This window comes from Podarcis pityusensis (genome assembly GCF_964106645.2).
Source record: "Podarcis pityusensis genome assembly, chromosome: 1".
NCBI classification, from domain to species: Eukaryota; Metazoa; Chordata; class Lepidosauria; order Squamata; family Lacertidae; genus Podarcis; species Podarcis pityusensis.
In genome coordinates, this window is record NC_138028.1 from 127,466,019 (window position 1) to 127,493,559 (window position 27,541).

General features: G+C 40.9%; 2 protein-coding genes across 3 annotated transcripts in view; both read right to left on the minus strand.

The window, feature by feature from the left end:
• The window catches only part of FTCDNL1 (formiminotransferase cyclodeaminase N-terminal like), a 454,166-nt gene that overhangs the window by 149,648 nt on the left and 276,977 nt on the right, over positions 1 to 27,541 (minus strand). The window lies entirely within an intron of this gene.
• Positions 10,993 to 27,541, minus strand: part of SATB2 (SATB homeobox 2) — a 122,558-nt gene continuing 106,009 nt past the window's right edge. For both annotated transcript variants that reach the window (XM_081016779.1, XM_081016778.1), the window contains one exon: positions 10,993 to 12,637. In XM_081016779.1, the coding sequence (XP_080872905.1) occupies positions 12,182 to 12,637 (456 nt within the window). In that variant the 3' untranslated portion in view covers positions 10,993 to 12,181. The remainder of the gene's footprint in view (positions 12,638 to 27,541) is intronic.

Consider the following 27,541-nt stretch of genomic DNA (forward strand, 5'->3'; position numbering starts at 1 on the left):
GACTGTGTGGATCCCAATTCAGCTACTGATTGGTTGATTGATTGATTGATTGATTGATTGATTGACTGATTGTGTGACTGCGAAAATGGATAAAAGCCCCCCATCCAAACAATAAGTATCATCAGTGCAGGTAAGAAAAAGAAAAAATTTAATTTATATCATCTACAATACCGTTTTATTTATTTTATAGTACAGCACATTGATTATTGCTTTCATTTTATGGATCAATTTTAGATACTAAAATACATGTTAAATTGCTGTTTCAGGGGTTGTTTTTAAAAGTCTGGAACGGATTAATCTGTTTTGCACACCTTGGTTTTGGAAAGCTTTGGTTTTGGAACAGACTTCCAGAACGGATTAAGTTCGAGAACCAAGGTACCCCTGTAGTTACTTATCTCCTTGGCTCAGAGGTCACATGGCATGTTGCAGACTCACTGTAATTCAGACATACCTTCTGGTGATGCCTTGAAGTTCCAGCAAGCAGCCTAAAGAAGAACGGCAACTGCAGTCCCAACGACAGCAGTTGAACAGCATCCTAATTCATTGTAGGATTTCGCACATAAGGATGCGTCCGTCTTTTGCCCCCAGTGACTTGCTTCCTGTGCTTAGGCTAGCTGGCAGGCAAATGCCAGCTTTTTTGCTCTGAAAGCTCTTGCTGCCTTTCCTGTGGCAGAGCTCTCTGTCAATCACCCACTCGCAGGCTGCTGGGCCTGGAAGGTCCATTCGTGGCCACATACAGAGGAAACCCAACCTCAGCTGGGGACACATCTGTTGGAAGGAGGCCCTGGCAGCCTGGGGCTTTGTAGGCCAAAGACAGTGGTACCTCGGGTTACAGATGCTTCAGGTTACAGACGCTTCAGGTTACAGACTTCGCTAAGCCAGAAATAGTACCTCGGCTTAAGAACTTTGCTTCAGGCCCAAAAAAGATATAAAACTATTTTTGTCTGCCACAACTGCTGCACGGATTTTAATAGCCAAAAAATGGAAAACACAAGAATTACCAACGGTAGAAAAATAGCAGATGAAGATGATGGACTTTATGGAGCTGGCTGATTTCACCGGGAGAATCCGCGACCAGAAAGAAGAAGAATATCAAGAAGACGGGAAGAAATTTAAAGACTATTTGAATAAATATTGTAATATTAAAGATTTGTCATTACTTGAAAGAACTAATTAGGCCTAGGATTAAATAAATAAATAAGAAATAGTAGGATAAGAAAAGTTAGGAAATTTGATTATAACTGGAATATTGTTATATGGAATAATGATATTGGAAACTGCTACATTCTGTTACAAGGAAATTCAGTTGGAAGAGGTTAGAGGAAATCAAGTAATATGTTTATGAAGTTGGAGTTTAACCAATTAATCAAGTCTTATTTATGTATGTGGTGGTATATTTGGGGTTTGTAACATTTTATTTTCTTCATTTTCTTTCTTCTTCTTTTTTTACTATTGCTTTTTCTTTCTTTATTATGTTAAAGTTACCGTATTTTTCGCTCTATAGGGTGCACTGGACCATAGGGCGCACCTAGGGTTTTTTGGGGGGGGGAATAAAGAAAAAAATTTATCCCCCCCCAGCCCAAAGAGCAAAGAAGCCAAGAGAGCCAGTGGGATCCATCCCGCTTGCTGTCTTGGCTTCCTCTTTAGCCACGCACAACCTCTCCAGCCGGGAGAGGCTGCACGTGGCTTTGGCAGAAGCCAAGACAGTGAGCAGGATGGATCCTGCTCGCTGTCTTGGTTCCTTTTTAGCCGCGGAGCTGGGGCGGGGGAAGCCCGAGCTTCCACCGACCCCAGCCCCGAGAACGGGTCCAGGAGCGGGGGAGAGGTTGCGCGCAACTTTGCCTTCGCTCCCGGAGCTTGCTGCTAACTGCAAGCCTTCTGAGTCCGCCGGGAACTCCTGCCGGGCTCCCAAGGCTTGCGGATATCTGACCGAAGCCTGGGGTGCGCTGCACAGCTGCATCAACAAGCTTTCAAAACTCCTGCCTTCTCCTAAAATTCTATCACCTGTTTCTTTCTTGACTTGTGTTATAACAGACTTGGGTCTTTTCCTTTGTTTTGAAATAAACTACATTGCCAACATTGTTGTGCGCTATTCTAAACGGAGAGGGGAGGTTTTTTGTAAGATGGTTGATATTATTTTTAAAGCCACTTTGAGACGCAATAAAATTCCAGCATTTAACAAGTCTGTGTCAGATATCCCAACCTGATCAAGCCAGAGAGTTTCGGTCTCTTCCTCTTCGTGTTTGCAAAAGTAGCACAAAGCTAATAATGAATTGTAGGTAAAAATAAAAATAAAAAAAAAGACAGTATGTTCACGACCATAATTAACAAAACAGTTCTCTGTTTATTTTTTCCACTCACGTTCACTTTAAAATGGAAATACATATGTCTCCGAGACTTAAATATGTTTGACAAGACGCAACAGCAGCAGGTAAAGTATGGTGAAATAGAAGCATGATTAATAAAAATATTTCTGCCATAGTAGCTACCAAATTATCATTTTTTGAAGATTTGTAAGAAGTACCCATATGTTTTTTTTTTCCCCAGAGCGCTTCCCTGTACAAACCTGCTCCTCTTCAGTGAAATCTGAAATGCAATAAATTCAAAGCAGCTATTCCTCTGGATTGCTTGAAATTTATAAGGAGGTTCAGTGTCGATGGCTTGGCAGATCCTTCCTGGCCCGTTAAAACTCTGTGGTACCAGAAAACTGTGGTGCTCATACTCGCACCACCTCTTTTCTTATGTATTTATTCAGTGCTTTTTTTCTTTAAAAAATGTTTATGGGTATTCTCATTTTGACTCAAGAAAATCACAATTTTATAATTCAAATGAGGCCGCCATCCGGGGTAGCAATGGAACTGATGATTCACCATGCTAGAGAAGAAACTACTTTTTTTAAAAAGGTTCTTCTCCCATTAGATTAACAAAATGTTTAGGGGTATGCGTACCCCCAGAAAAAAGCACTGTATTTATTCTCAACTAAGTGCAGTTCTCAGTTCTTGCTCAAACTGAGATGTTGATGTGTTGACATTCCTGTTTTGCAAAAGGGAAGGATCTCCTTGAAACCCCATTGTTGTTGTTTAGTCGTTTAGTTGTGTCCGACTCTTCATGACCCCATGGACCAGAGCACGCCAGGCACTCCTGTCTTCCACTGCCTCCCACAGTTTGGTCAAACTCACACTGGTAGCTTCGAGAACACTGTCCAACCATCTCGTCCTCTGTCGTCCCCTTCTCCTTGTGCCCTCCATCTTTCCCAACATCAGGGTCTTTTCCAGGGAGTCTTCTCTTCTCATGAGGTGGCCAAAGTATTGGAGCCTCAGCTTCAGGATCTGTCCTTCCAGTGAGCACTCAGGGCTGATTTCCTTAAGAATGGAGAGGTTTGATCTTCTTGCAGTCCATGGGACTCTCAAGAGTCTCCTCCAGCACCATAATTCAAAAGCATCAATTCTTTGGCGATCAGCCTTCCTTATGGTCCAGCTCTCACTTCCATACATCACTACTGGGAAAACCATAGCTTTAACTAAACGGACCTTTGTTGGCAAGGTGATGTCTCTGCTTTTTAAGATGCTGTCTTGAAACCCCATAGAAATCAGCACTGGGAAAGAAGATGGGCTGCTAGAAAATTCGTATCTGTTTGATTGGCATTTCGTGACTGATCAGTAATCGTAATAAATAAATGAACTGAGAATGGGCTGGTAAGAGGATTGTTCTCAAGTGCTTTCTCACAACTGCTTTCTCTTGCTCCCTTGCCTTCCTTGGTTGTTACAAATAGGTGCAACAAATCCTCTTAGCATAACTTGAGGCTAGTTAACTTTTGAGTGCTGTTGTGAACCTTTCATTGCATACACACCATACATCCAGGGCACCCACCCACCCACACCCAGATAAACTGGAGTTTGCTAAGGCTGCTGGGAACTGTAGATCAATGAAGGATAAAGTACCAAGGGTTTTAAGAAAAGAACCTTAACAGTCCTTATATGAATGAATAGGGGTTGTTAACATTGTACTTGGAACTCTGCCTTCAGAAGGTGGCACCTTGGGAACTCAAAGGAGAGGGACAGAAAAACAGCATGTTCAGCAATTGAGAGGAAGAGTTTGGAGATTCAAGCTAGAATTTGCTGAAACTATATATATAATGATTTTCCAATATCATTCCAATAGCAGCCTCATTATAACAATACCAATTTTATCCAATTAATACAATTATTAATGCCAATTATACAAATGTCAAATTATACAATTTGATTAAACTGGCCCCCTCGCATGCCAGAGTTGATGGGTTCATTATTCCACATTTTTTCTGCATTCCAAAATTTTAATAATTGCCATTCCATTCAAATATAATAATCCCTCATAAAACAGCTACAATCTTGTGATTTCTAGTTGTGTTGGCATATTAGATAAATTATAAAGTTTCAAGTGAGGAACTTTAGCTTTATTCTTTCCTGCGTGTGACAGTTTCTACCATGATGTTTTCCCATCCATATGTGGTGTTATATCCTTCATTCCTACAACTATTGGTGGTCCCTGTCATGCCTCAGGAGGAGCGGTTATCTCACTGTTTCCAAAAGTCACTGCATCACTTCCAATTTCTTCCTTTTTTCATTTGTACAAGAAGAAGAAGAAGAAGAAGAAGAAGAAGAAGAAGAAGAAGAAGAAGAAGAAGAAGCTTGCATTCTGGGGAGGGTTGCCATATCATAAGTGTAGAGAAAAACTTTGATATAAGCAAATTGTGGGCTCCCCTCTCCCCATCATCACTTTCACCGAATGAAATCCCCTCTCAATCCAAACCTTTTAAATCCTTGTAGCTGGGCTCGTTTTTGCAGTTTCTTATCTCATCATCTCTAGCACGCACCTGTAAAGGTAAAGGGACCCCTGACCATTAGGTCCAGTTGCAGACGACTCTGGGGTTGCGGGACTCATCTCGCTTTATTGGCCAAGGGAGCCGGCGTACAGCTTCCGCGTCATTTGGCCAGCATGACCGTTTCATGTGGCCAGCAAACCAGAGCAGCACACGGAAACGCTGTTTAACTTTTGCCGGAGCGGTACCTATTTATCTACTTGCACTGGTGTGCTTTCAAACTGCTAGGTTGGCAGGAGCAGGGACCGAGCAACGGGAGCTCACCCCATCGCGGGGATTCAAAACTGCGAACCTTCTAATCAGCAAGCCCTAGGCTCAGTAGTTTAGACCACAGCACCATCCGCGTCCCCTGCACACACCTGTAGTTTACTCCAGTTAAAAAAAAAAATTAGCAGGATAACCTGTGCTTCCAGGAACGGCGGGGGGGGGGGCGGGGGGTTAGGCAACAGTCCATGTACTCAATGCCTTTGCCTGCCCTCACATTCCATCGGGAAGCAACTGCCAGACCACCAGGTAAACTGCAGGTGAGAAGAGGAATGCAGATAATAAAATCCCCCCATCATTATCTGATTATCGCCGTCTCTCTCCCGTGGTGTTGGGAGAGACTACATTCCTGGTGCACCGGAAACAGGAAGCCTACAATTTGCTGAAACTTGGGTGCGATGCAAATTGCTCTCTAGGGAACTCATGCAGAGTTAGGGGACTCTGCTGCAAGGCTGCTTGTTTCCTTCCACTATTCTCTTTTCCTAAACTTTGCAGACCAGGCAATCCTAGGTGTGTTCACTTAGAAGTAAGTCCCACTGAATTCAGCGGTGCTTCCTCCCAGGAAAGTCTGTTTAGGAACGCAGCCTAAGTCTTCATTGTTCTTTGATTTAAAGTAAACATTCTGGTGTTGTACCTGGAACTTCTCCCAGACTTTGAAACTCCTTCCCTTGAGAAGCTAGACTCCTTCTTTCCTATTCTTCCATCAGGCAGGTGAAAACTTTCTTGTTCCAAAAGGCTTTCGAGAACTGACTGCTTTTAATTAAAGGGCTGGTGCTGTGCTGTTTTTAATTGCAACTACTGGTATGTTTTAAACAGATTTTTTATATGTATAAATGTGTGTTTGTGTGTATACTATACATATGCATATAGTTTCCATTCTAGCAATGTTTTATTGTACTTTAATAGTTGATTTTTCTATGTTTTTAGCAGTTGCTGTTTTTATCTGTAAGTTGCCTTGTCAAGGAAAAACGCAGGGTATAAATAAATGTAGCTACATCTTCTTGCTATGCAGAGAATAGGATAACTTTGCCATGAGTCTACTCCTCTCCATGCTACCGCATTGCCGCTGCCCCAAGTAAAATTGGAAATGGTGGAGATTCCTAGAAATTGCTTCTGCTACTCTGAGACATGATTCAATTGTTTTTGTTGTTGTTTAGTCGTTTAGTCGTGTCCGACTCTTCGTGACCCCATGGACCAGAGGACGCCAGGCACTCCTGTCCTCCACTGCCTCCCGCAGTTTGGTCAAACTCATGCTGGTAGCTTCGAGAACACTGTCCAACCATCTCGTCCTCTGTCGTCACCTTCTCCTTGTGCCCTACATCTTTCCCAACATCAGGATCTTTTCCAGGGAGTCTTCTCTTCTCATGAGGAGGCCAAAGTACTGGAGCGTCAGCTTCAGGATCTGTCCTTCCAGTGAGCACTCAGGGCTGATTTCCTTCAGAATGGAGAGGTTTGATCTTCTTGCAGTCCATGGGACTCTCAAGAGTCTCCTCCAGCACCATAATTCAAAAGCATCAATTCTTCGGCGATCAGCCTTCTTTATGGTCCAGCTCTCACTTCCATACATCACTACTGGGAAAATATAGCTTTAACTATACGGACCTTTGTTACACTACTAAAAAGTTCCTTAGAACCAGGGTGGGGAAGCAGTGGCCCTTCAGATGTGGATGGACTACAACTTCCATCACCCCTGAGCATTGGGCTATGCTGACTGGGACTGATGGGAGTCAAAGTCCAACAGCATCTGGGGGGAGGCCAAACGTCAATCAAATTTGAGCTGTGTCAAGTGGGTTACCGAAGAACCTGTATCCATGTAATGAAAGGGACAGACAGACATAACCTGAGACATACAAAATGTAAAAAGGCCTTGGGAGCCTCATTTTAAATTCAAATCTGCCTGTTCTAATGCAGCAAAGATGTGCATCATCAGCCATTTGGGGCTGAATGCCCATGTGGGAGGAGGGAAATGTCAGTTCAACCCTAAGGGAAAATGCTTTTGTGACAGGTCAACTCTTGTCCCTGTTAAGGAACTCACAGACCCTCCAAGTGTCCCAATTTTCCAGGGACAGTCCTGGATTTACAGAAGCCATCCTGGTTTCTGATTAGACCCCAGAATGTCCCGCTTTTCCTTAAAGGGACCCCTAACCATTAGGTCTAGTCATGACTGACTCTGGGGTTACGGCGCTCATCTCGCTTTATTGCCCGAGGGAGCCGGTGTACAGCTTCCGGGTCATGTGGCCAGCATGACTAAACCGCTTCTGGCAAACCAGAGCAGCGCACAGAAACGCCGTTCCTGCCGGAGCGGTACCTATATATCTGTTTGCACTTTGATGTTCTTTTGAACTGCTAGGTTGGCAGGAGCAGGGATCCAGCAATGGGAGCTCATTCCGTTGCGGGGATTCGAACCGCCAACCTTCTGATCAGCAAGTCCTAGGACCTTAGGACGGCCCTATTTTCATAGGAGAAATGTTGGAGGTTATGGAGTTATGCGGGCCCCAAGCCAAGTAGGGAAGTATTGTAACTATATAATCTTTAGAGGACATCTGAAGACAGCCCTGCAAAGGGAAGTTTTAAAATGTTTAATATTTTATTATGCTTTTATATGCGTTGGAAGCTGCCCAGAGTGGCTGGGGCAACCCAGTCAGATGGGTGGGGTATAAATAATAAAATTAGTGATCTTGTTATTGAATAGGACATCCCTATTTTCATCAGAGAAACGTTGGAGGGTATTAACTCAGTGAGGAAGGGTGGGGGAAGGCTTGGATTTTCTTGCAGGAGTAATAGAAGGCAAGAATGAACAGAAAAGACTTCTATTAGCCAGTTCTAAGATTGTTGTTGTTATTGCCTTTCACTGTATTTATCATTATTTTTTATTTATATTTTACTCTGTTTGCGGCATGTTTAATTTTATTCATGCCTGTTGCATATCGCCCCAGAATCCAGACGGAGAAAAAGCAGTTTAGAAATGTGTTTTTTCAAATAAATGAATGACTGTAATCTTAGCCCTGGAAGCCTTTGTGCAACAGAGAAATGGAATACAAGGAACTGCCTTTATGGATATTAGAATATTTGATGATGTCAGGACCTGCCCAGACAGCAAGACCCCCATCTACGCTATTCATGTAGAGCAGTAATATAAGAGTATAACTGTCATGGCTTCTCCCAAAACATCCTGGACAGACTCTGGGGGATTGAGCAGGTGAGACCAATAGTGGGTCCAATGGTCAAGAGGGAGTTTTCTGCATGTTCTGTAGAGGGAAATGAAGGGCAGATGGGGTTCGTCAACCTAGGAAGGTAGCCAATCTAGGAGAAGGAAAACTCTCACCCTAAACTTCTGCTGCCTTGCAGGATATATTTGGTAGAAGAAAAGGCTACATAAATCTTTAAGATGGTTGGATAGCGCCTTGTATGTCTCCTTTCGGCCACTCCTGCAGCCAAGATGGTACCCGACTAATAATAATAATAATAATAATAATAATAATTTATTATTTGTACCCCACCCACCTGGCTGGGTTTCCCCAGCCACTCTGGGGGGCTTCCAACAAAGACCAAAATACACTAAAATGTCACACATTAAAAACTTCCCTGAATATGGGCTGCTTTCCTTTGGACCACATCAGCTAGGCTGAGAGTATTAATAATTTGTCTTCCAAGGACTGGACTCAAACTAAAAAAGTAGTCTGTGTTTAAGACTTTGAGGCAAAAGGAACCTTTTCTCCAAATTATAGTTACCTCATTCTTTCTAGCATTCCATAGAGGATATTTTTCAGTGAGATATTTCTGCTGGAAATGGGGGTTTTTTTATGTCCGGGGAATGTGTGTTTTAAACTATAAACAGAAATTTTGCATTTTCTGCAATCTGATTTGCTAAGAGATAGCTAAATTTACTTTCCACCTTCACCCACGTTTGTCTGAGCATATATATCCATTTGCATTGCATGCATTTCAGGTAGGGAATAAAATATTTACCATTTGAGCCCAACAAAACATTCCCATCTGTATAAGCTGTTCATTTCTATTGAGTTCGACTTTGAGTTGTTAAGCTAACCTAAAGGATCTGGCCTCTGCATGTCCAGAGGAAGGCTTACTCCCCCAGCCCACCTCTGCAAATTCAAACCCGTTTTTTAAACATGTGAAACTTGAAAAGCAGTTTGCAAGATAACACAGGCAGGGTAAAACTGTACTTGCCTGGATCACATTTCTAATACAAGAAAGGGATTTATGTTTCATATCAATTCAGGGAGAGGGGAAGGGAAACGGAGGGGCCCCAAAGAATGACATTGCGAATGGGTATGTCATTTACTGAATGTGTTTTATTTCAACAACCAAAAAATTCTAACAGACTAACAATGCACATAAGTTAAAATTTAATTATCACTTAGTGATAACAAAGATCAAGTTGATTTACATGGAAAAAGAACATTTACAATATGTTAATCCTCATTCACATTGTTGATACCGCAATAACACTTTTTTTTTCTTTTCTCTTATTTCACAAAAAAGGCGGAAAATTGTGCTTTGTTAAGAGGCACTACGAGAAAAAAAAATTCTTTTTCCAAATAGATATTATATGATGAATATTGAATAAATAGACATATATGCATTGTAATTCGCAAAGATCTGGCAAGACCACAGGCGAAAATGCCCACAGATTCACTTAGAAGAACCACTGCAAAAGTTGGCAGTGTTGGGGGCAGGAAGGCAAGACTCAGCATTGGGGGGAAAATACCTACTATTTATTTGTTTAGGTTGAAGTGTTTTTAAAAAGAAACCAATGCTGATGCCATCAAAGAGATGAATAACCTTATGAGAGATTGACCAGTATTACATATACGTAGTGATTTCAGCAAGATTTTCTGATAACAGTTTAAAAAGAGTAACTCGAAAGAGAACATAAAGCAGCGCCTACTGAATTTCTGATTAAAGCTGCAGCGTACTACAGAAATAAAGGAGGAAAAGTTTAAGTTAGCAAGCCAACATTGTTTTTCAATGATATATGAAATGGATACAGATATGTTGTGGGTGTCAAATATTGATTTTGGAAAAGTCCCTTTAAAAACTCTGGAGGTTACTGAGTAGCTAGAATTAGCTTGTATTGCAACATGTCTTCTTCTCCTCCCTGTATGTTGTTACGTTCTTGGTAACTACCTATACAGAGAATTCTTTTAATGCCTGCCTTTTATACCTTTCAAATATATAAATAGTATTAACAGTTATATATTACAATGTCTGTGCAAGAAACATAAAACCGCTTTCCAAGTGATATCGCATGAGGTCTTTGTTAAGAGTTACAAAGCACATGTCAAAAGGAAGCCTACCAATGGGTTTAAGAGTCCAAATAGCAACCCAGACACAGAAGAAAGTCAAAATATCCATATATATATATATATATATATATATATATATATATATAGGAACAGCAACACTGCTGGTGTCACTACCAAACCACGACTTCAAAAACCTGTTGGAAACTATAGTAAATTGCAGCTTTAATGCTTGTACTATTGAAGAGTCAGTCAGCATTAGTTCTGCTTTATGTAATGGAATTGCTATGCTAGGTCACTGGGAAAAGGTTTCAGTTTATGACAAGTTAAGTGACTACACGGAAATTGCTTGGTTTACTCTTACTGTCTAGAACTGCAGCAAGTTCAGAAAATGTGTTCCCACCAAGTCTGCCATGCACCTCATGAAGCCCATACCTTGGAAGAGTGTTTGCTGAAAAGTGTTTAGTCTCGTTGAGATAATGAGCTTGAAGACTCTAGATGTAGGGAATAAAGGAGATACAGAAGGAAATTCAGCACCAGAGAACCATCAGACCCTATGACTGATTTAAGAACCAGCCAGACTTGCCCAGAGTGATCGATGTGATATAGTCTTACGATTTCATTTGTGAAAGCTTTGTTGAAGAGCAATTTGAGCATATATGATGAGTAAATTTCCAAACATTAATATCAGACAAACACTAGAGGAGCAAAGGAACAAGAACTACAGCTGCACAAGCCCCACTGAAATTGACATAAGTTGCACAGCAACAGTGTAGATGGTTTGCGCCTCCAAAACACATAACACCACTATAAAATGTGGCTCAATGTAAAATTCCACACATTAAATCTCATAAAAGCAACTTTTCATGAAGACTGCTTTAGTAGACAAAGTCTACTGTGCACTGATTTCCCCCCCCCCCCCCACTAAAAAGTCCATGAAAATCCACCTGGTTGCTACAGAAATGATAAAGAACAAAACATGCTCTGTGACTTCAAATGTGCATCATATACTAAAGTTTTTTTAAAGTTACTACTTGGTTTGGGATTTCATTTGTTAAGGTGCCCTGATTTTGTCCCCCATTTTCTCTCTCCCTCTCCTTCACTTTAATTTTTTTTGGCAGTGCTGCTCTAGGTTTTTCAAATGCATACCTCAAAAATTCCCCATCAAGCTGCCAAAGTGGAAGCCATAATAAGAATTTAAAAAATATATAACAGGGATAAACATAGAAAATAAATAGGTATTTCAAAATAGTAACCACACCCTGAGAGCAGGCAGCAGTTTATCTAAAAGCCAAAGCAACTCATTGTGAAGTGGTTTTTTTTATACATAAACAAGACTCATATTTTAACGAGCTCATTTCACAGTCTATACTTTCAGATTGTTATGTCCCATGCAAATTTCATATATGTGGGGATATATATATATATATATATATATATATATATATATATATATGCCGTAATAATTTCCTTCATTGATTTCATAGGTCTATTTCTTCCTGTAACTTGCTAGAAGGTCCTTTCATAAGTGCAAGGTTAACGCTGATGTAATCATACGTGAATTACAATTAACATTGTCTCAGTCAAACATAAAAGTGTAACACTCAAGTGCCTTTTACAAGGGAATGTCTGATTGGGCTATGCAAAATAATAGTTCGGTTTGCACATACTCTATGCGCACTGGGGGGAAAACCCAACTTTATGAGCGCTTTTGAAAAAAACTTTTTAAAAAGAAGAAGCCAAAAAAAAAAAAAATGGATCAATGTATTGCTTTTCCTGTGATGTTTTCACATTATCTCTGGTCAGTTTCTGAAGCAGTTGCCTTGTTTTTTTCAGGATTCTCTTCTTCGGTTTCCACTTTGTACATTTCCTCAGAGCCCTCCTCACTGTCATTCTCCTCTGACTCAGTCAGTAGCTCCTCGTCTTTGTATTCTGCCACATCTACCACGGTGCCCATGTGCTCTTTTAGTTTCCCATGATGCTTCACATGGTAACGCTGGTTCTGGAAGAATTTGATGATGGTGTGTTTAGGCAGATCCAACTGAGCAGATAAAGTGTGGATGGCCTCCTGATCCGGATAGAGGCCAACATCATGGATGAAACTTTGAAGGATGCCCAAAGCCTCTAAAGAAATTTTAGTACGAGATCTTGTTTTTTTGGTACACGTGTCCTCGGTAGGTGGAGGTGGGGCCTCTTCTCTCGGAGGTGAGTTTTCCTTTGCTGGTTGGGATTGCTGTCTATGAAGCACCTGAAAATTGAAAAAAGCATACCTATTTAAAGTAAGTCTGCCATGACACCAAATGTAATAGAATTAATACGTTACTAATTATGATTATTACATTTATTCAAATATATAAAATACAAACCAGCTTGTCAATAATTTAAAACCAAAGACATAGAAAAAATATAACACTACCCAAAATCTGTGCTTCAGCTTTTTTTATTATTATTATTCTCAATCAATCTCTTCTGTATAATGCAAGTTTGCAACATGTTGCATGAAGATTCTATAGCAGTACCTGTGTAGCAATACTGTACTAAAAAGTGTTCAAAAATAGTTCAAAACTATTTCCTAAAAAAACACTAAAAAGAGAAATACATTTTTGGATGATGGGGTGAAATTTTTATTAGGAACATGTAATTTATTACCAACTTAAAAGATGGCATATCTAAAGTTCCTAAAATCCCATTATTTGAAGAAGCTAGTTATTTCACTAAAATATTTGTTCTTTATTTCTGCATCTCCGCATGAGACAGAAGTGACATACTTAGAGTGTGTTTAATCAACTTCTGTGCAAACATTGCAAATAGTTCCAAATAAAGGTTTACTAAAGCTTCCATAATTCTCTTTAAACTTAAACTCACAGAGCAAATTAGATGAGGATTTTAGATCTGAGAAGACCAGAACTGTTAAAAAGGAGAAACATGGAACCATTTGTAAGGCAGAGTACACGTGTGTGCATGAACCACGAGAAACTATGGGTAAAGTGAAAGTCTTATCCTCAATTATCAGCCTTGGAAGATTCAAGAAATATATTTCTTCTCCTGTTATGATGGAAGGTGGCTTACGTCCTAAGCAATAAAAAGCTTGTGGGGCCTAGAAAATGTAATGAGTTGAAATAAATGTTATTGGCACTCTTGCTGCATAACTTTTCAATGATGACATGGATGTGTGGTCCAAAGCAGCATGCTGCCATTGAAGTGAGAAGTCCAGCCATTCAATTCCCTAACTTCATTAAGCAGCTACACGGTAGGTCCTGAATTGCTCATCTTGAAGGCCAACGTTTGCTCTGGTGATCTGCGTGTCTTAAACAAACATACTCCAGCCATGCTGTAGAAAGGAATGCTGCAATTATTTGCTATAAATAAATTGGCTCAGGAAAAACAACAACACAATGCGAGAGCAACTAGTCCAAATGAGAAATATCAACCTCTTTCTCTTATCAAAAGGAGCATTGTTCCAGGGCTCCACAAGATGATTCTTTTCAATATTTCTTTTGTTTTTGCTTTGCTTTGAGACTAGTTTTTCAGTATAATCTAAATGCTTGTACATTTAGCCCTAGGGGTACTGCAACACAGCAAGAAAAGGAGCAGTATGAACCCAACTCCCACCAACCCAACAGAGAGCAGCATCCAGTGTAAATTAGGTCTGGAGTCTATTTGCATGAGGAAGAGGAGCTGGCATTGGTTCTCTACCATGTCAGTTTAGTAACCCCATGGCTGGCTATATGTACTAGAGGGGAAAGAATGCAATCATACAATGGCTCCCTATCAACAGAGTTGCAGCTCCTCTGCAGTTGTCAATAGGCAAAGCTCTACTGATATCTGTCTTGTGTGTTCTCTTGAGTGATAGCTCCATTGGCTCGTGTACTCACAGCCAGATAAATCTCTGGTGTTGCATTTAACGCTCAGGAGGGGAAATTTCATGTGAGAAACCATCCTGAAAGCACAGGCACTTTAAAAAGGCGCATGTACAAAGCTTCTTGACGCAGCCTTTATCAGAGGGGTTGAAAGAACTGCAGCGACCACCGTACATCACAGAAGAGAAGAAAGGCTATCTGTTTAATTTCAGTTAAGTGGAACTAAGAAAACCAGAATCAAGCCAACCTGACAAGTATTAAATACCTGGGATATGTAAAACAATACACCTAAGACATTAAAATGTTTAATTTGCGATGAAATTGGCTTCAAAACGACATACAGTGGTACCTTGGGTTAAGTACTTAATTTGTTCCGGAGGTCCGTTCTTAACCTGAAGCACCACTTTAGTTAATGGGGCCTCCTGGTGCTGCTGCACCGCCGGAGCACAATTTCTGTTCTCATCCTGAAGCAAAGTTCTTAACCCGAGGTACTATTTCTGGGTTAGCGGAGTCTGTACTTAACCCAAGGTATCACTGTACTGGTTTGTTGAGGAGGGTGTTCATTCTGCTTTTATATGGCACCATATTCAGCGTTGCGACTAGAGAGTGTAAAACATTTTAAACAGGAAAATGCACCCAGTTCTTTGTTAACTTTATCTGAAGAACAGGTGGCCAATTGGTACAGGCCCTAATCCAACTGCATATAAGAAGTCAGACAAGTACTCCAGTCTCCATAACCATGAGCCTCAGAACTCACCAGCTTCTATTAAGACAAAGATCCTTGGGAAGTCCAAGTCAGGGTACTGTGGCTTAATGTCAGTTAACAAATAAGCCATCTCATGCACTTTGTAGAAGCAACATCTTAACTGAAAATGGCAGAGTTCTGTGAAGAGTCTCTTGTCATAAACATTGTTCCTAAGAAATAAGTCAAATGTCTTAACTTCCAAGTAACTGTGCTCAGGATCATAGCACAAATTTGATTCAGTTCTCTGCTTTCACTCCTCCCTTCACTTCGCCATTAGCACAAGCAAGTCTTCACTTCAATTTTGGCCATCTGGAACTGACTTCCTATTTCTTCCCCAAATCAGTTCCCATCTCCTTGCAAATCAGAACTGAAACATGTTTTTTTCCCTAGCCACAGGTCTCAAATGTTTCTGCTTTCTCTAATGCATATTCACTTTAATGTTGAAAAGGGATCTACATTTGTATAAGAAAGCTAAAGCACAAGACTGTTTTGTTTTTTTGAGGGGGGAAACTACTTTTCATAGGTATTACATTTTCACTTTTCTGAGGTATTAGTCTATTCAGATAGAAAACATACAGATATCTAATATGATGAAAGTTGACTTTGAAAAGATAAGTGACTCCTATTAAATCACACAACATTGCAATATGTTTTGAAGGCCACAATGAAATCCAGCTGGGAACCATGTGTAAAAAATAATAGTACACGCCTGCAGGGAAGGAAGTATGATATGGAATGATTAAGTTTAGGAAAATATATAATGTAGTATATCATTAAGGGAATGATCTGTATTACTTGTAATAAGCTACGGCAGAGGTTTCAAACTGTATTCCAGAGAACTCTGGAGTTGCTAGAAAACTGATCAAAGCCTCCTCAGTCAGAATATCAGTTAATAATGGACCAGCTTCTCTGAACATCAGTGTGCCTTCCACCATGGATTTTCCACTGCTTGCAGTAGCCAAGCGAGAGTTTTTGGTGTAAGGCTGGTATTTTTGTTTTTGTTTTAATTATACTGTCCAAGTGTCTTTAAAAGCTGCCTGATATGTGGAACGGTGAAACCTTTTCTCATCACTCTTTGATGGTAAAAGCCTCTGCTACATTTCTGCATTAAAAGATATGGATGGAGGAAGATAAGTTGAAGACCACTGAGCTTTCAAAAAAAAGTCCTCATAGAACTAAAAGCAAATAATTATATAAGGAATAGTGGGAAATGCTGCAGGAACTGGAAACTCCATGAAGATCAATTAAAAGGGTTTAAGTCACACTAGATGAAGAAGAACCAATCGGTGGCTCCCCGCCCCCAGTGGATTTGGCCCTGGGTGTTATATTCAGCTATTCACAGAGTGAAAGCCAACATTAGCAATACTCAGAGTAAACTCATAGAAATCAATAGGCTTAAATTACTGAAATCCAGAAATTTATAGAGCCAGGCTCCATTTCCACAGATGGGAGCAGACTCATCCCAGAGGAGCACACATTTGCAACTCCATCATTCTCACAGAGCAAGCAGGTCTTGTGAGTGAGTACATCACACCTTCCCTTTAAACTGGTAGACAGGGCATGGTAACTATTTGGAGAACTTTGTTGCTTCCATCCAGTTCTGAATGTCTTGCAGGATTCCTGAACTCCTGAATCGTGACTCCTGAACGTTTTGTCTGCCTCAGTAAAGTCCTGTTTTTTACTAACATGTAAGAGCCCCCGTGTGTGTGTGTGTGTGTGTGTGTGTGTGTGTTGGGCATGAAACAGGATATAGGGAAAGAGTCTCATATGAAGTGGCCCCCATGATTTAACAATTCGTGGAATTCTTGTAATGAGTCTGAATCAGGGATGGCCCGAGACGTTTGACTCTGCCACTGTATATAAAATGGCCCGGCCTGCTACTGCTCCCCGCTCCCCACCCCAGATCTAGGCCTCTTCCCGTGCTGCTGCCAGCCCAATCACCACAACTGTACCCTTGCCTGCACCCGCACTGCTGTCACAACACAGCAGCAGCAGTAAGGGTGCAACACCTAGGGCAACGGCACTGCGTCATTGGTATGGGAAGCCCCAATGGGGCTGGCAGCAACACAGCAGGGGCAGGGAGAATCAGAAGTATCTTTTTGCATCAGCCACTAGCCATAGCAATAAAATAAAATACAATGTACTGAAGACAGAGGTAAAAACTTAACTGTACAAAATTCATTATAGAGGTTTACATCAATAATCAAAACATAGGGAGGGTGGAAAGCAGCTCAGTTGCCTGAGGCAAATGGCTTCACCTTCCCTCATGCATGGGCCACCCTTTGTTTTAACAGCTGCAGCCAAGAAGGGTGACAAGTGTGAACCATTCATTTGCCAACAGTGGCGTTTCACCTGAAGCAGCAGGAACTGTGGTTCTGCCTTGCTCTTTCCTAGTGGGTAGGGAAGAGAAACCCAGCACATTTCAGGGAGGGAGGATAATGACCCTTCTTACGCGACATAAGAACAATCCTTCCATTCCTTTTACTGTTTTACAGAAACGTTTTATAATCCTTTTTATTTCTATGGCATAACAGTCATTGTGTGGAAACTGTAAGGGATTTATGATAATGTTATGTAAAGGTAAAGGGACCCCTGACCATTAGGTCCAGTCGTGACCGACTCTGGGGTTGCGGCGCTCATCTCGCTTTATTGGCCGAGGGAGCCGGCGTACAGCTTCCGGGTCACGTGGCCAGCATGACTAAGCCGCTTCTGGCGAACCAGAGCAGCGCACGGAAACGCCGTTTACCTTCCCGCCGGAGTGGTACCTATTTATCTACTTGCACTTTGACGTGCTTTCAAACTGCTAGGTGGGCAGGAGCAGGGACCGAGCAACGGGAGCTCACCCCGTTGCGGGGATTCAAACTGCCGACCTTCTGATCGTCAAGTCCTAGGCTCTGTGGTTTAACCCACAGCACCACCCGCGTCCCGATTATGTACGCTCTGGCAAACATTTTGTTTAAGTCTGCTGCAACACATTGTATGTGGCTACTTGGAAACTTTAGTTGGTTTAAAATATATGGCATAATTATTGACTGGAACCAGTCAAACGGAACATTATCTTGCCAGTGTGAACACAATTGCACTGGCTCCCAGTTCATTTCCAAGTGCTTTCATCCCTTAAAGTCCTAAGCAGTTTAGAATTTGTGTGCCTTCTCCACATGAATCTGCTAAGTACTAAGATCACCCTCAGATCCTTGGAAGCCCTTCTCTGAATCACAGAATCATAGAAATGTAAAGATGGCAGTCCAACTGCCTGCAATGCAGGGATCATTTGCCAAACACGAGGCTCAAACACAGCACCCTGAGATTTTGAGTTTCCTGCTCTACCAGCTGAGCTGAGCAAAGGTGAGTTAGATGGTGATGCCTTTTAGTGGCGGTTCCTCAAATTTCAAATTTTCAAATCTGGTGGGTTTCAGATCTTTAAATCTTTTCACTTTTTAACTGTGAGACTTTTGGTTACTGATTAACAATAGTGTTTGTACTTGTTTGGATTGCTCAGTTGCTTTAACTTTGTTGTTAGTTGCTCTGGGAGGCCTTTACATTGGTACTTTGGGTTAAGTACTTAATTCGTTCCGGAGGTCCGTACTTAACCTGAAACTGTTCTTAACCTGAAGCACCACTTTAGCTAATGGGGCCTCCCGCTGTCGCCGCACTGCCGGAGCACGATTTCTGTTCTCATCCTGAAGCAAAATTCTTAACCCGAGGTACTATTTCTGGGTTAGCGGAGTCTGTAACCTGAAGCGGATGTAATCTGAAGCGTATGTAACCCGAGGTACCACTGTACAGAGGAAAACAAAATAACAGAAACAACAGTAAATAAAATAATGTGCGGAGGAGAGAATTATCTGGTAGAAGAGACAGATGTGGCTACAGTGAACTAGGACAGCTTCACAGAGTTTGTAAGCTGATTCCAAATGCATGTGAAATTCATGACACGCCAAACTTGCTTCCATTTTTTGACTACTGAAATGTACAATACTAGTAACTTTGCTTACAGCAGAAAATATTCAGCCTAAAGCTGTCACTGGTTTAAAACCACTGAGTTTCTTTAAAAAGCACTGGACAAAATGACATCTCCCAATGTCAAATACCCATCAGCTGTTCATATATTCACTACTTTTCAATGTCTCATTCAGGTGTCTCAGACGTAGAGTGTATTAAATCTCTAGAACCTCATTTTAAATGCTGCACTTTGAAAGTGTATGTTTATGCTGAAGGGTGCACTGTGTATTTACATTTTTGAAACAGATGTTTGCAGATGCAATAAACGTACCCATAGAGAACTGTATCATACCATTCTACAGCCTCCAATTTATATAGAGAAGAGCACAACAATAACAACAAAGCTTGGGTAAATAAACGGCACCTTTCAACACAATCTTAGTCTGGGCGTCCTGTTGGCAAGAGTGTTAATTAGATAGAATTTTCTGCCAAGAACCTTTACTAGCTGCTAGGAATGTCTACATGAGAAACTGTAGCAGGAGTTACAATTTGCACCTGTGCTTGTTTTTCCTTTCAAAGCAGTGGTTAAGACTTTATTTTATTTTGCTGTGAAAGGTATTTGTGTCCTTTAGCTAAACAGGGCAGCACTACATTACAAAGCTCCAACAGAAGTATTTTCTTTGAGTTTGTTTGGAGCCGTGATTTAGCACCTTGATGCAATAAAACTCCATTAAATACTGTGATTTAGTTCCATCACTTTTCTTGGACTGCAGAGTATCCTAAGGTTACAAGCTGAGGAAAATTCAAACTGTTATTAAAAAAAAAAAAACCACACATACACACCCCAAAAAAACTGTCTATGAAGTGATGACAAATTACAGACTACAGGTGTTAGATTACATTTTGACTTCAGGCAGGTTTAATATACCTTGGCTTCCTTTTACAATTGCTCACAGCATGTACAGTTATGGACAGGGGAGTTTAAAAAAAAAATAGTACTCAATAAATGAAGACCATGTCAAAAGAAATCAATATGAGCGTGCAAAATGGTAGGAAGTCTGACATGGATATATATATGTTCACTTTCATCTAGCTTCCTTTAATATTGTAACCAAAATGCTACTGGCATTTTTCATGTATTGCCTTTTTTAAAAGGGTTTAATAATTGCTTCATGAAGTAAACACTGGTATCACAGATAATTGAACCACCAAGGTGTGATATACATTGAACTTAATTTCATCAAGGCTGAAATATCTCTTTTGAGTCTTTTTTTTAAAAATGACATTTATCTGAAAATGTTCCTATTTTTTCTGAGGATTTTAGCAAGGAACAGGATTATTTTTTTTCTGAGAATTTTAATAAGGAACAGTATTAAATGTATCTGCATGACTTTTAGGCACTAAATTGATTTTTCTAAGAGTACTAGCTAAATGACCATAATAAATGAATTAAAAAGCATTGCAAAGAATGGGAGGCTGAAGGAGAAAGGTCTTAGCTCAGTGGCAGAGCACATCCTTTGCATGGAGATGGTTCCAAGTCCCCAGCATTTCCAATTCAATGGCCACGTAGCAGATAATGATAGACAGCTTGAGATTTCGGAGAGCCACTGTCAGTTAAATCATGTAACTTGCTGGGATTCCTGTCCACTCAACGTTAGACAGGTGCTATCTCTGTTGTCCTCTTTCAACAAACCTCTTGAGATCTGTTCCAATGTATTTATATCATACACACACAAACACATTGAAATATGTATTGAAAAGGGTAACAGAGTAGACAACACCGGTCCAATGAATACATGGTTTGACTTGGTATAAGGCGGTGTAATGGTTCTAGGGGTTGCTCGTGCGTAAGCCGGTGCAAACACCTGGCTGGATTGCCTGAGTGAACCTTTTCTGTCCGGACAGCCACTCACCCGTGGCTGTCTCAATCGCTGGCAGAATCCGTCAGTGGGCGTTTCTTAAACTTCCAGCAAAGAAGCTCTTTGACGCCTAGTCTCCGCCTACTCTCTCTGCGCGGAAGCCTTCTGCGCAAGGAGGGCGTAGGCAGCGGAGGACCTTTACTCTCCCCGCTGGTCCCCGGCAAGGAGTCATGGGACCGCCTCGCCACTTCCCCCATCTGCCCCCCTTCTCCACTGGTGCTACGCTGATTCTCTTCCCCAGAAGATGGGCTGCCTCTCCCAATCCTGGGACGCTCTCCGGAATCCCTCTGGATTTTGCTCTCTCCCTCCGGCACTGATGGCAGTTCCCTGACAGGCGGCTTCATATGTCCAGAAAGAAAATAAAAGGGAATCAGTTAAGATACTACCACAGGAAAGTACTGATTTTTGATTCCAGTATATTCAGACTAAACGTGACTAATTTCTGCCATTTTCTAATGAAGGTATCACTTTCATCACTTCATTTTTCAAAGGCATAAACAAAACACATGATGAGCAAAGATTATCTTCAGTTTATCTGCTTGATTGATTTCATTACGCGACATTAAAATGTCTGCAAGATCAAAGTTCTGTCTTGTCTTTATCTATCTGCCTTGTTGTTTGTTACAATTAAGCAGTGTGCTTAAGAACATAAGAAGAGCCTCCTGAATCCAGCCAATGTTCTCACAGTAGGCAACCAATTGCAAACAGGATCTGAACCCAAGAGCACCCTGCTTTCCTGTGGCTTCTGGCAACAGGCATTTGGAAGCATGGATGCCTCCAGAGAGGGAGGAAAATGTTTCTCTATCCATTTCTCCATGCCATGTATAATTTTATAAACGTCTATCGCGTCACCTCTTACTTGCCTTTTCTCTTGTCCCAAGCACTGCAACCTCTCTTCACAGGGTATCGCTCCATTCCCATGATCATTTTGGTTGCCCTTTTCTGAACCTTGTGTTTTCCTCCCATCATTTTTGTAAAACTATAAAACATTCTTTTAAAATAAATAAATGTCAAAACTGTGCAGGGGGTGCTGGTCATGGGCTCCCCCAAGCTGCTCAATATACTTCCGAATATATAACATTTTAATCCTCCATGGCCAGACTTGCTGGTAAAATCACCCTATATTCTCAGCGGACACACACATTGCAGTCTAAATGCTAGGAATATGCCATTTCTTTGCAGCAGATGAGTGAGCTGATCTCCTCAACAGCTGAGTAACAACCATGCATTTGTTCCTCAATAAAGTGGAAGGCCATGACTTGAGCACATGTTCTCTTCACTTGCGTTTATATAAGCTGAGTTCTGAGTTATGGTTCTGAGTAATTTCACTATGACTTGTTCTTTATAATAAGAAATGATGCTTAGAAAAATAGCACTAATATTTCATTAACACTATTCTAGATTACCATATTTTTTGCTCTATAAGACTCACTTTTTCCCTCCTAAAAAGTAAGGGGAAATGTGTGTGCATCTTATGGAGCAAATGCAGGCTGCGCAGCTATCCCAGAAGCCAGAACAGCAAGAGGGATCGCTGCTTTCGCTGTGCAGCGATCCCTCTTGCTGTTCTGGCTTCTGGGATTCAGAATATTTTTTTTCTTGTTTTCCTCCTCCAAAAACTAGGTGCGTCTTGTGGTCTGGTGCGTCTTATAGAGCGAAAAATATGGTATATAGACAGAAAGGCACCATCTTCATGCATGACTTGCTGCACTATCTCACATAAACCTAGAACAGGAACCAGAACCAGAAAAAGGATACAAAGTGGCTCAGATATTTGTAGGAATCCCTGTTAAACCATGGTGTTAATCCTCAAATGCGGTTTGAACAAGCAAAGGGATTAGCATAGGTCTTGGGTGGTTTACAGGTGTCAAGCATAATGAATGTGTTGCATCTAACATCCATCCAAAAAAATCTGTTCTCTGGACAAGCCCTAAGGAAAAAATGGGTGTTCCTCATGTATCACAAAAACATATTCGTCCAAGTTAGAAGTTTCCTAGGTGAGTGAGCAATAAATGAGGCTGGCCTAGTTGTTGAACCACTCAGTCTCATAAAGAAACCCACTTTGGAACTAGTACTGGTGATCGAAATCTCTCTCTCTCTCTCTCTCTCTCACACACACACACACACACACACGTACGTTTGGGGGAAGGGGGTTAGGGAAGGAAGGGAAGGAGAAGACTGATTGTAGATTTATTTCTTACAAATTTCCCCATGCAGCCTCCCTGTCCCAAGTGAGCAGATGGTTTAATGTTAGTCAGGGTCAGGAATTGCCCTTGTGGCTTCCTGCCTGCCTGCCTTTGTAGATTATCTAGATCATATTAAGATATGCAGCCCCCAAAATTAGAGAAGCTAAGTAGAGTACTTAAAACACTAGGCAGCCACAGACTTTGTTTCTTGGGCATGCTGAACTCATAACTTATGAATAGTTAGATCTGAACTAAACATAAAAATACTGGCTCTTGGACAACATATTTATGTTATCAAGCACTTCTTTGTCTACATGCAGCCACTTTTTGCCTCCTGTACTTAATCATTTCCCCATTCCTTCTCCTTCTCTGGGCCAAATGAGCCACTAAATGCACATGAATCAACCACCATCCTTTCAATGTAGTTATTTGCCTGCCTCATTTCTATTGATGCCAACAATTTGACAGAAAATAAGAATGTACACATATTCACACAGACTTTACCTTCAGAGTCTCCCTATTTTGCATCTAAAATTCTGCTTGAAATGCTACCATGGATCAAATTAGGTTGTCTAACAAAATGTGGAGGGAGGTGGTGCTGCTATATTTGGGAATTTGTTTCATGCACCATTTGTGCATATAGCTAGAAACTTATATTCAAACAATCATCTGGGCGTTAAAATCGATATATGCACTGCCACCACCATGCTTCTTTCTGGTCCATACTACTCCCCTTACGAATTTCAAGCCAGAGTGCCAGAAGAAGGCACAACTGGCAGAATTATTCCCAATGCATTACCATAAAATAAGGTGTTTGTTGTATATGAGCATCAGATGGTCATTTATTTACTTGCAGGATGGTTTGCTATTTATATTTTCTGCCTACAACAAAACATAGCCCTGACCTTTCATTCTATATGAAGTCTTCTTAGTGCCTAGACTCAACAACTTTGTATTCCCTTAATTCCTTGGACCATATCCTCAGTATTTTTAATCCCCTCCCAACCCTGCAGGAAAGGATTTGCATTGCAATTTAATTCACAGCCCTGCCTTTAGCACCCATTGTTTCTCAGCTCCTTGCTTTTCATTCCATTGCTTGCCTGCTTTGTCTTACTCCCTTGAATGATGTTGACTTTTGCCTAGTCCCCTTGCCTGCCCAGTAGTCCTGTTTCAGCTCCCCTTTCCAGCATAAATCCTCTCCAGTCTTAGGTCATTTGTGGCTTTTCCCATCTACCTTTTTAGCAAGTCTCAATACCTGACACTTAACAGCAGGCACTGAAAAAGGCTATAGGTGTGCAATATTTTCAAAGCTTGTGAAATTATTGTTCTATATGTATTTCATGACTATGAATCAAAGCACCAAACTCTACTTTCTCACATCTCAGCAAAGTATTAAATTCCCTGCTGATTCTTCTAGGTCTAAACTAAGGAAAGTATTTTACTAAAGGAAATCTCCGAGGTCAACTAGCAATTAACTGAAAGGTTCTGATTGAATATACTATTGACTGCTCTCACATCAGGCAGCTTCCTGTTTATTATACCTTATGGGCTGACTAGGTGCCAAGACATTAAGCTGTCAATAATGTATTAATAGTGAACTATCCCCCTCCCCCCATTTGCCCAACAAATCCTCACATATTAAGGCCCATGATGAAATGATGAAAATCCTCACAATTAATGTAAATTAGTTCTTTGGGTTATTAAAACGTGAAAAAAATAATGAACAATGTGAAACACTTCAGAAATTGAAATACACAGACCAAATGACCTGATTAGGACTATTTCCTAAAATCTTTGTATAATTTACATAAAGCATAAAGTTACTTTAGATATCTGTCCTAATTTAGTATGCAGATTAATAATTCACCTTGCTCAACATACGATGCATGGTATTGTGATTGTTTTCCTTTAAAATACGTTGTAGATTTCCAAAAATGTTATCCAGCACCTTTGATAACTTATTCAGAATACACCTAAACTGAACATACTGAACACTGTGTGCAATATACCTAACATACCACGTAAAATGTCATAACTGCTGGTATATGAATGCTGCCAGCAGTCCTCAAGATCACAAATCACTGCACATGGACATTTTTAATTCACAAACAAGTAGGTTTCACTTATAATATTTTCTGTCAACCTGACAGTTTCCCTTCTGGTGTATTGGGTGCACGAAGAGCAATCATATGTTTAAGATGTTCACAGGGAATTTGAACTCATAATAGTTTTTTCCCCAAAGCAGAGAACAACAGGTTGTGCAAACACTTCTTATATCATAACTGTGTGTTTAGTGAGCTGATGCGTCAGTTAGTAAACTAGTGCTGCCACATAAATTGCCACTGTCCTGTGCTGCAGATTCTTCACTGAAGAGACATGCTTGGATCCTGATTGCCATCAAACTGCTCCTGGCTCCACCACTTTAGTTCAACCCAGCTTTTTGAACAGTTAGGGAAGGCTGGGATTTTTTTAATGACAAGAGGGATGAAGCTACATAGATTGCGCCACTTCAAGTTATCCTGAATAACTCTGCCATACTTGCTACACCTGTTTCCATTTCTACCACTACAATGAAAAATCTCTTTGGATTCAGGCTTTCAATATACCCATAAATAAATTAATAAACCTCCCTTTCTCTGTTAGCTCTTTTAGTGTGACAAAGGTTTGTGTAAGTCAAACACTTGCATACATCATCATCATCATCATCATCTAAATTTGTATACCACCCTTTATCCAAAGATCACAGGGTGGTTCACAACATAAAAATACAAAATGAGAACATAAAATACATAATAAAACAAAAACAAGTCAATAAACCCCCTCCCACAAACACATTTAAATGACCATAGAATGTTAATCAGCCCAAGGCCTGGTTACAGAAAAATGTTTTCATCTGTCGCCTAAAGATATGTAACTAAGGTGAGCTTCTGTGAGAAGACACAAGTGGGAAGCCATCACAGAAAAGGCCTGTTCTTGTGTTGCCACCCTGACATCTCATGGAGGGGGCACACAGAGATGGGCCTCAGATGATGACTGCAGAGTTTGGGTCAGTGCATGTGGGGAGAGGCGGTCCTTGAGGTATTGCAGTCCTGAACCATTTGTAGCTTTATAGGTCAAAACCAGCACTTTGAATTGGGTCCAGAAACTAACTGACAGGTAGTGCAGTCAGGCCAGAAAATCATCCAAAGCCATCATTAGACCCTTTGGATCAAATAGACTCCAAGGGCAGACCATTCCAATAGGTCCTCTGCCTCTGCAGTGGGGAAAAGGCGCTGAAAATCTAAATCTCAGCAGGAAGTGATCTGACCATGACAAGGAATGGATGTCAATATCCCTCACTTTCAGATCACCCTCTTCCTGCCCAGTAGAGAAAATGAGGTCCAGAATGTGGCCTGCCACTTGTGTTGGGCTGGTGACATGTTGGGACAGCCCCGTGGTCATCACAGCAGCTATGAAGTCCTGAGCCACCCTAGAGCAAGTTGCCTTGGCATAGATGCTGAAGTCCCTCAAAACCAGCAGGCTAGGAGTCCTCAATACTGCCTCCAAGACCAGCTGTCAGCTCAGGCAGGGAGACTGCTGGGCAGCATGGCGGACGGTAAACCAGCAGAATCCCTAATCTGTCCCGTTTGCCCAATGCCAGGAGCATACTCTTTATCACTTTCACAAATAAAAAGTTTGTCTGATTTTTCATTTCCCCTACCAACATCAAGCAGACACTAAGTTAAATTTAATTAACGATTTACAACAAACAGTGAGAAATTATTTAGAGAGGACTTCAAGTCCTTAGCATTCAAGTGTCTAAAAAAAGTATTATATAAAGAAAACTTTTAATGAATTGAATAGAGAAAAGCACTTTAATTAAATGCTGTCAAAGAGGATTGTATTAATGACTGCACACAGAGGAATTTAAAGCAAGCCAAGTATATTTAGCAAATAGGAACTGGGCTTTAGAAGGCTGTAACTATTTATGCTTCCAGAACTGCAATGCATCTAGATCACGGTGCCAAGTGAAACCAGTTATGTTATTAGATATGATTTTATTTATTGAGGACTATTAAAATTTCAAATGTGACAGGGAAAACATTTTTCACTTTCAAAATGAAACAAAATTATTTCCGCTTGTAGGAGGGAAAATAAATAATAAATAGTAATAATTACTTAGCACTTAACTGCTGGTGGGCTGTCTATACACATATTTGAAAGGCGGTGTGGAAATTTCTCCACGTCTCTTCATAGTGCAATGCAATCCAATGCATTTCTTCTCAGAAGTACACCCCACTGAATTCAGTGTGACTTATGCCCAATGTGTACAGGACTGCAGCATTATAAAAAGGTAAAGGGACCCCTGACCATTAGGTCCAGTCGTGTCCAACTCTGAGGTTGCGGCGCTCATCTCGCTTTATTGGCCGAGGGAGCTGGCGTACAGCTTCCGGGTCATGTGGCCAGCATGACTAAGCCGCTACTGGCGAACCAGAGCAGCGCATGGAAACGCCGTTTACCTTC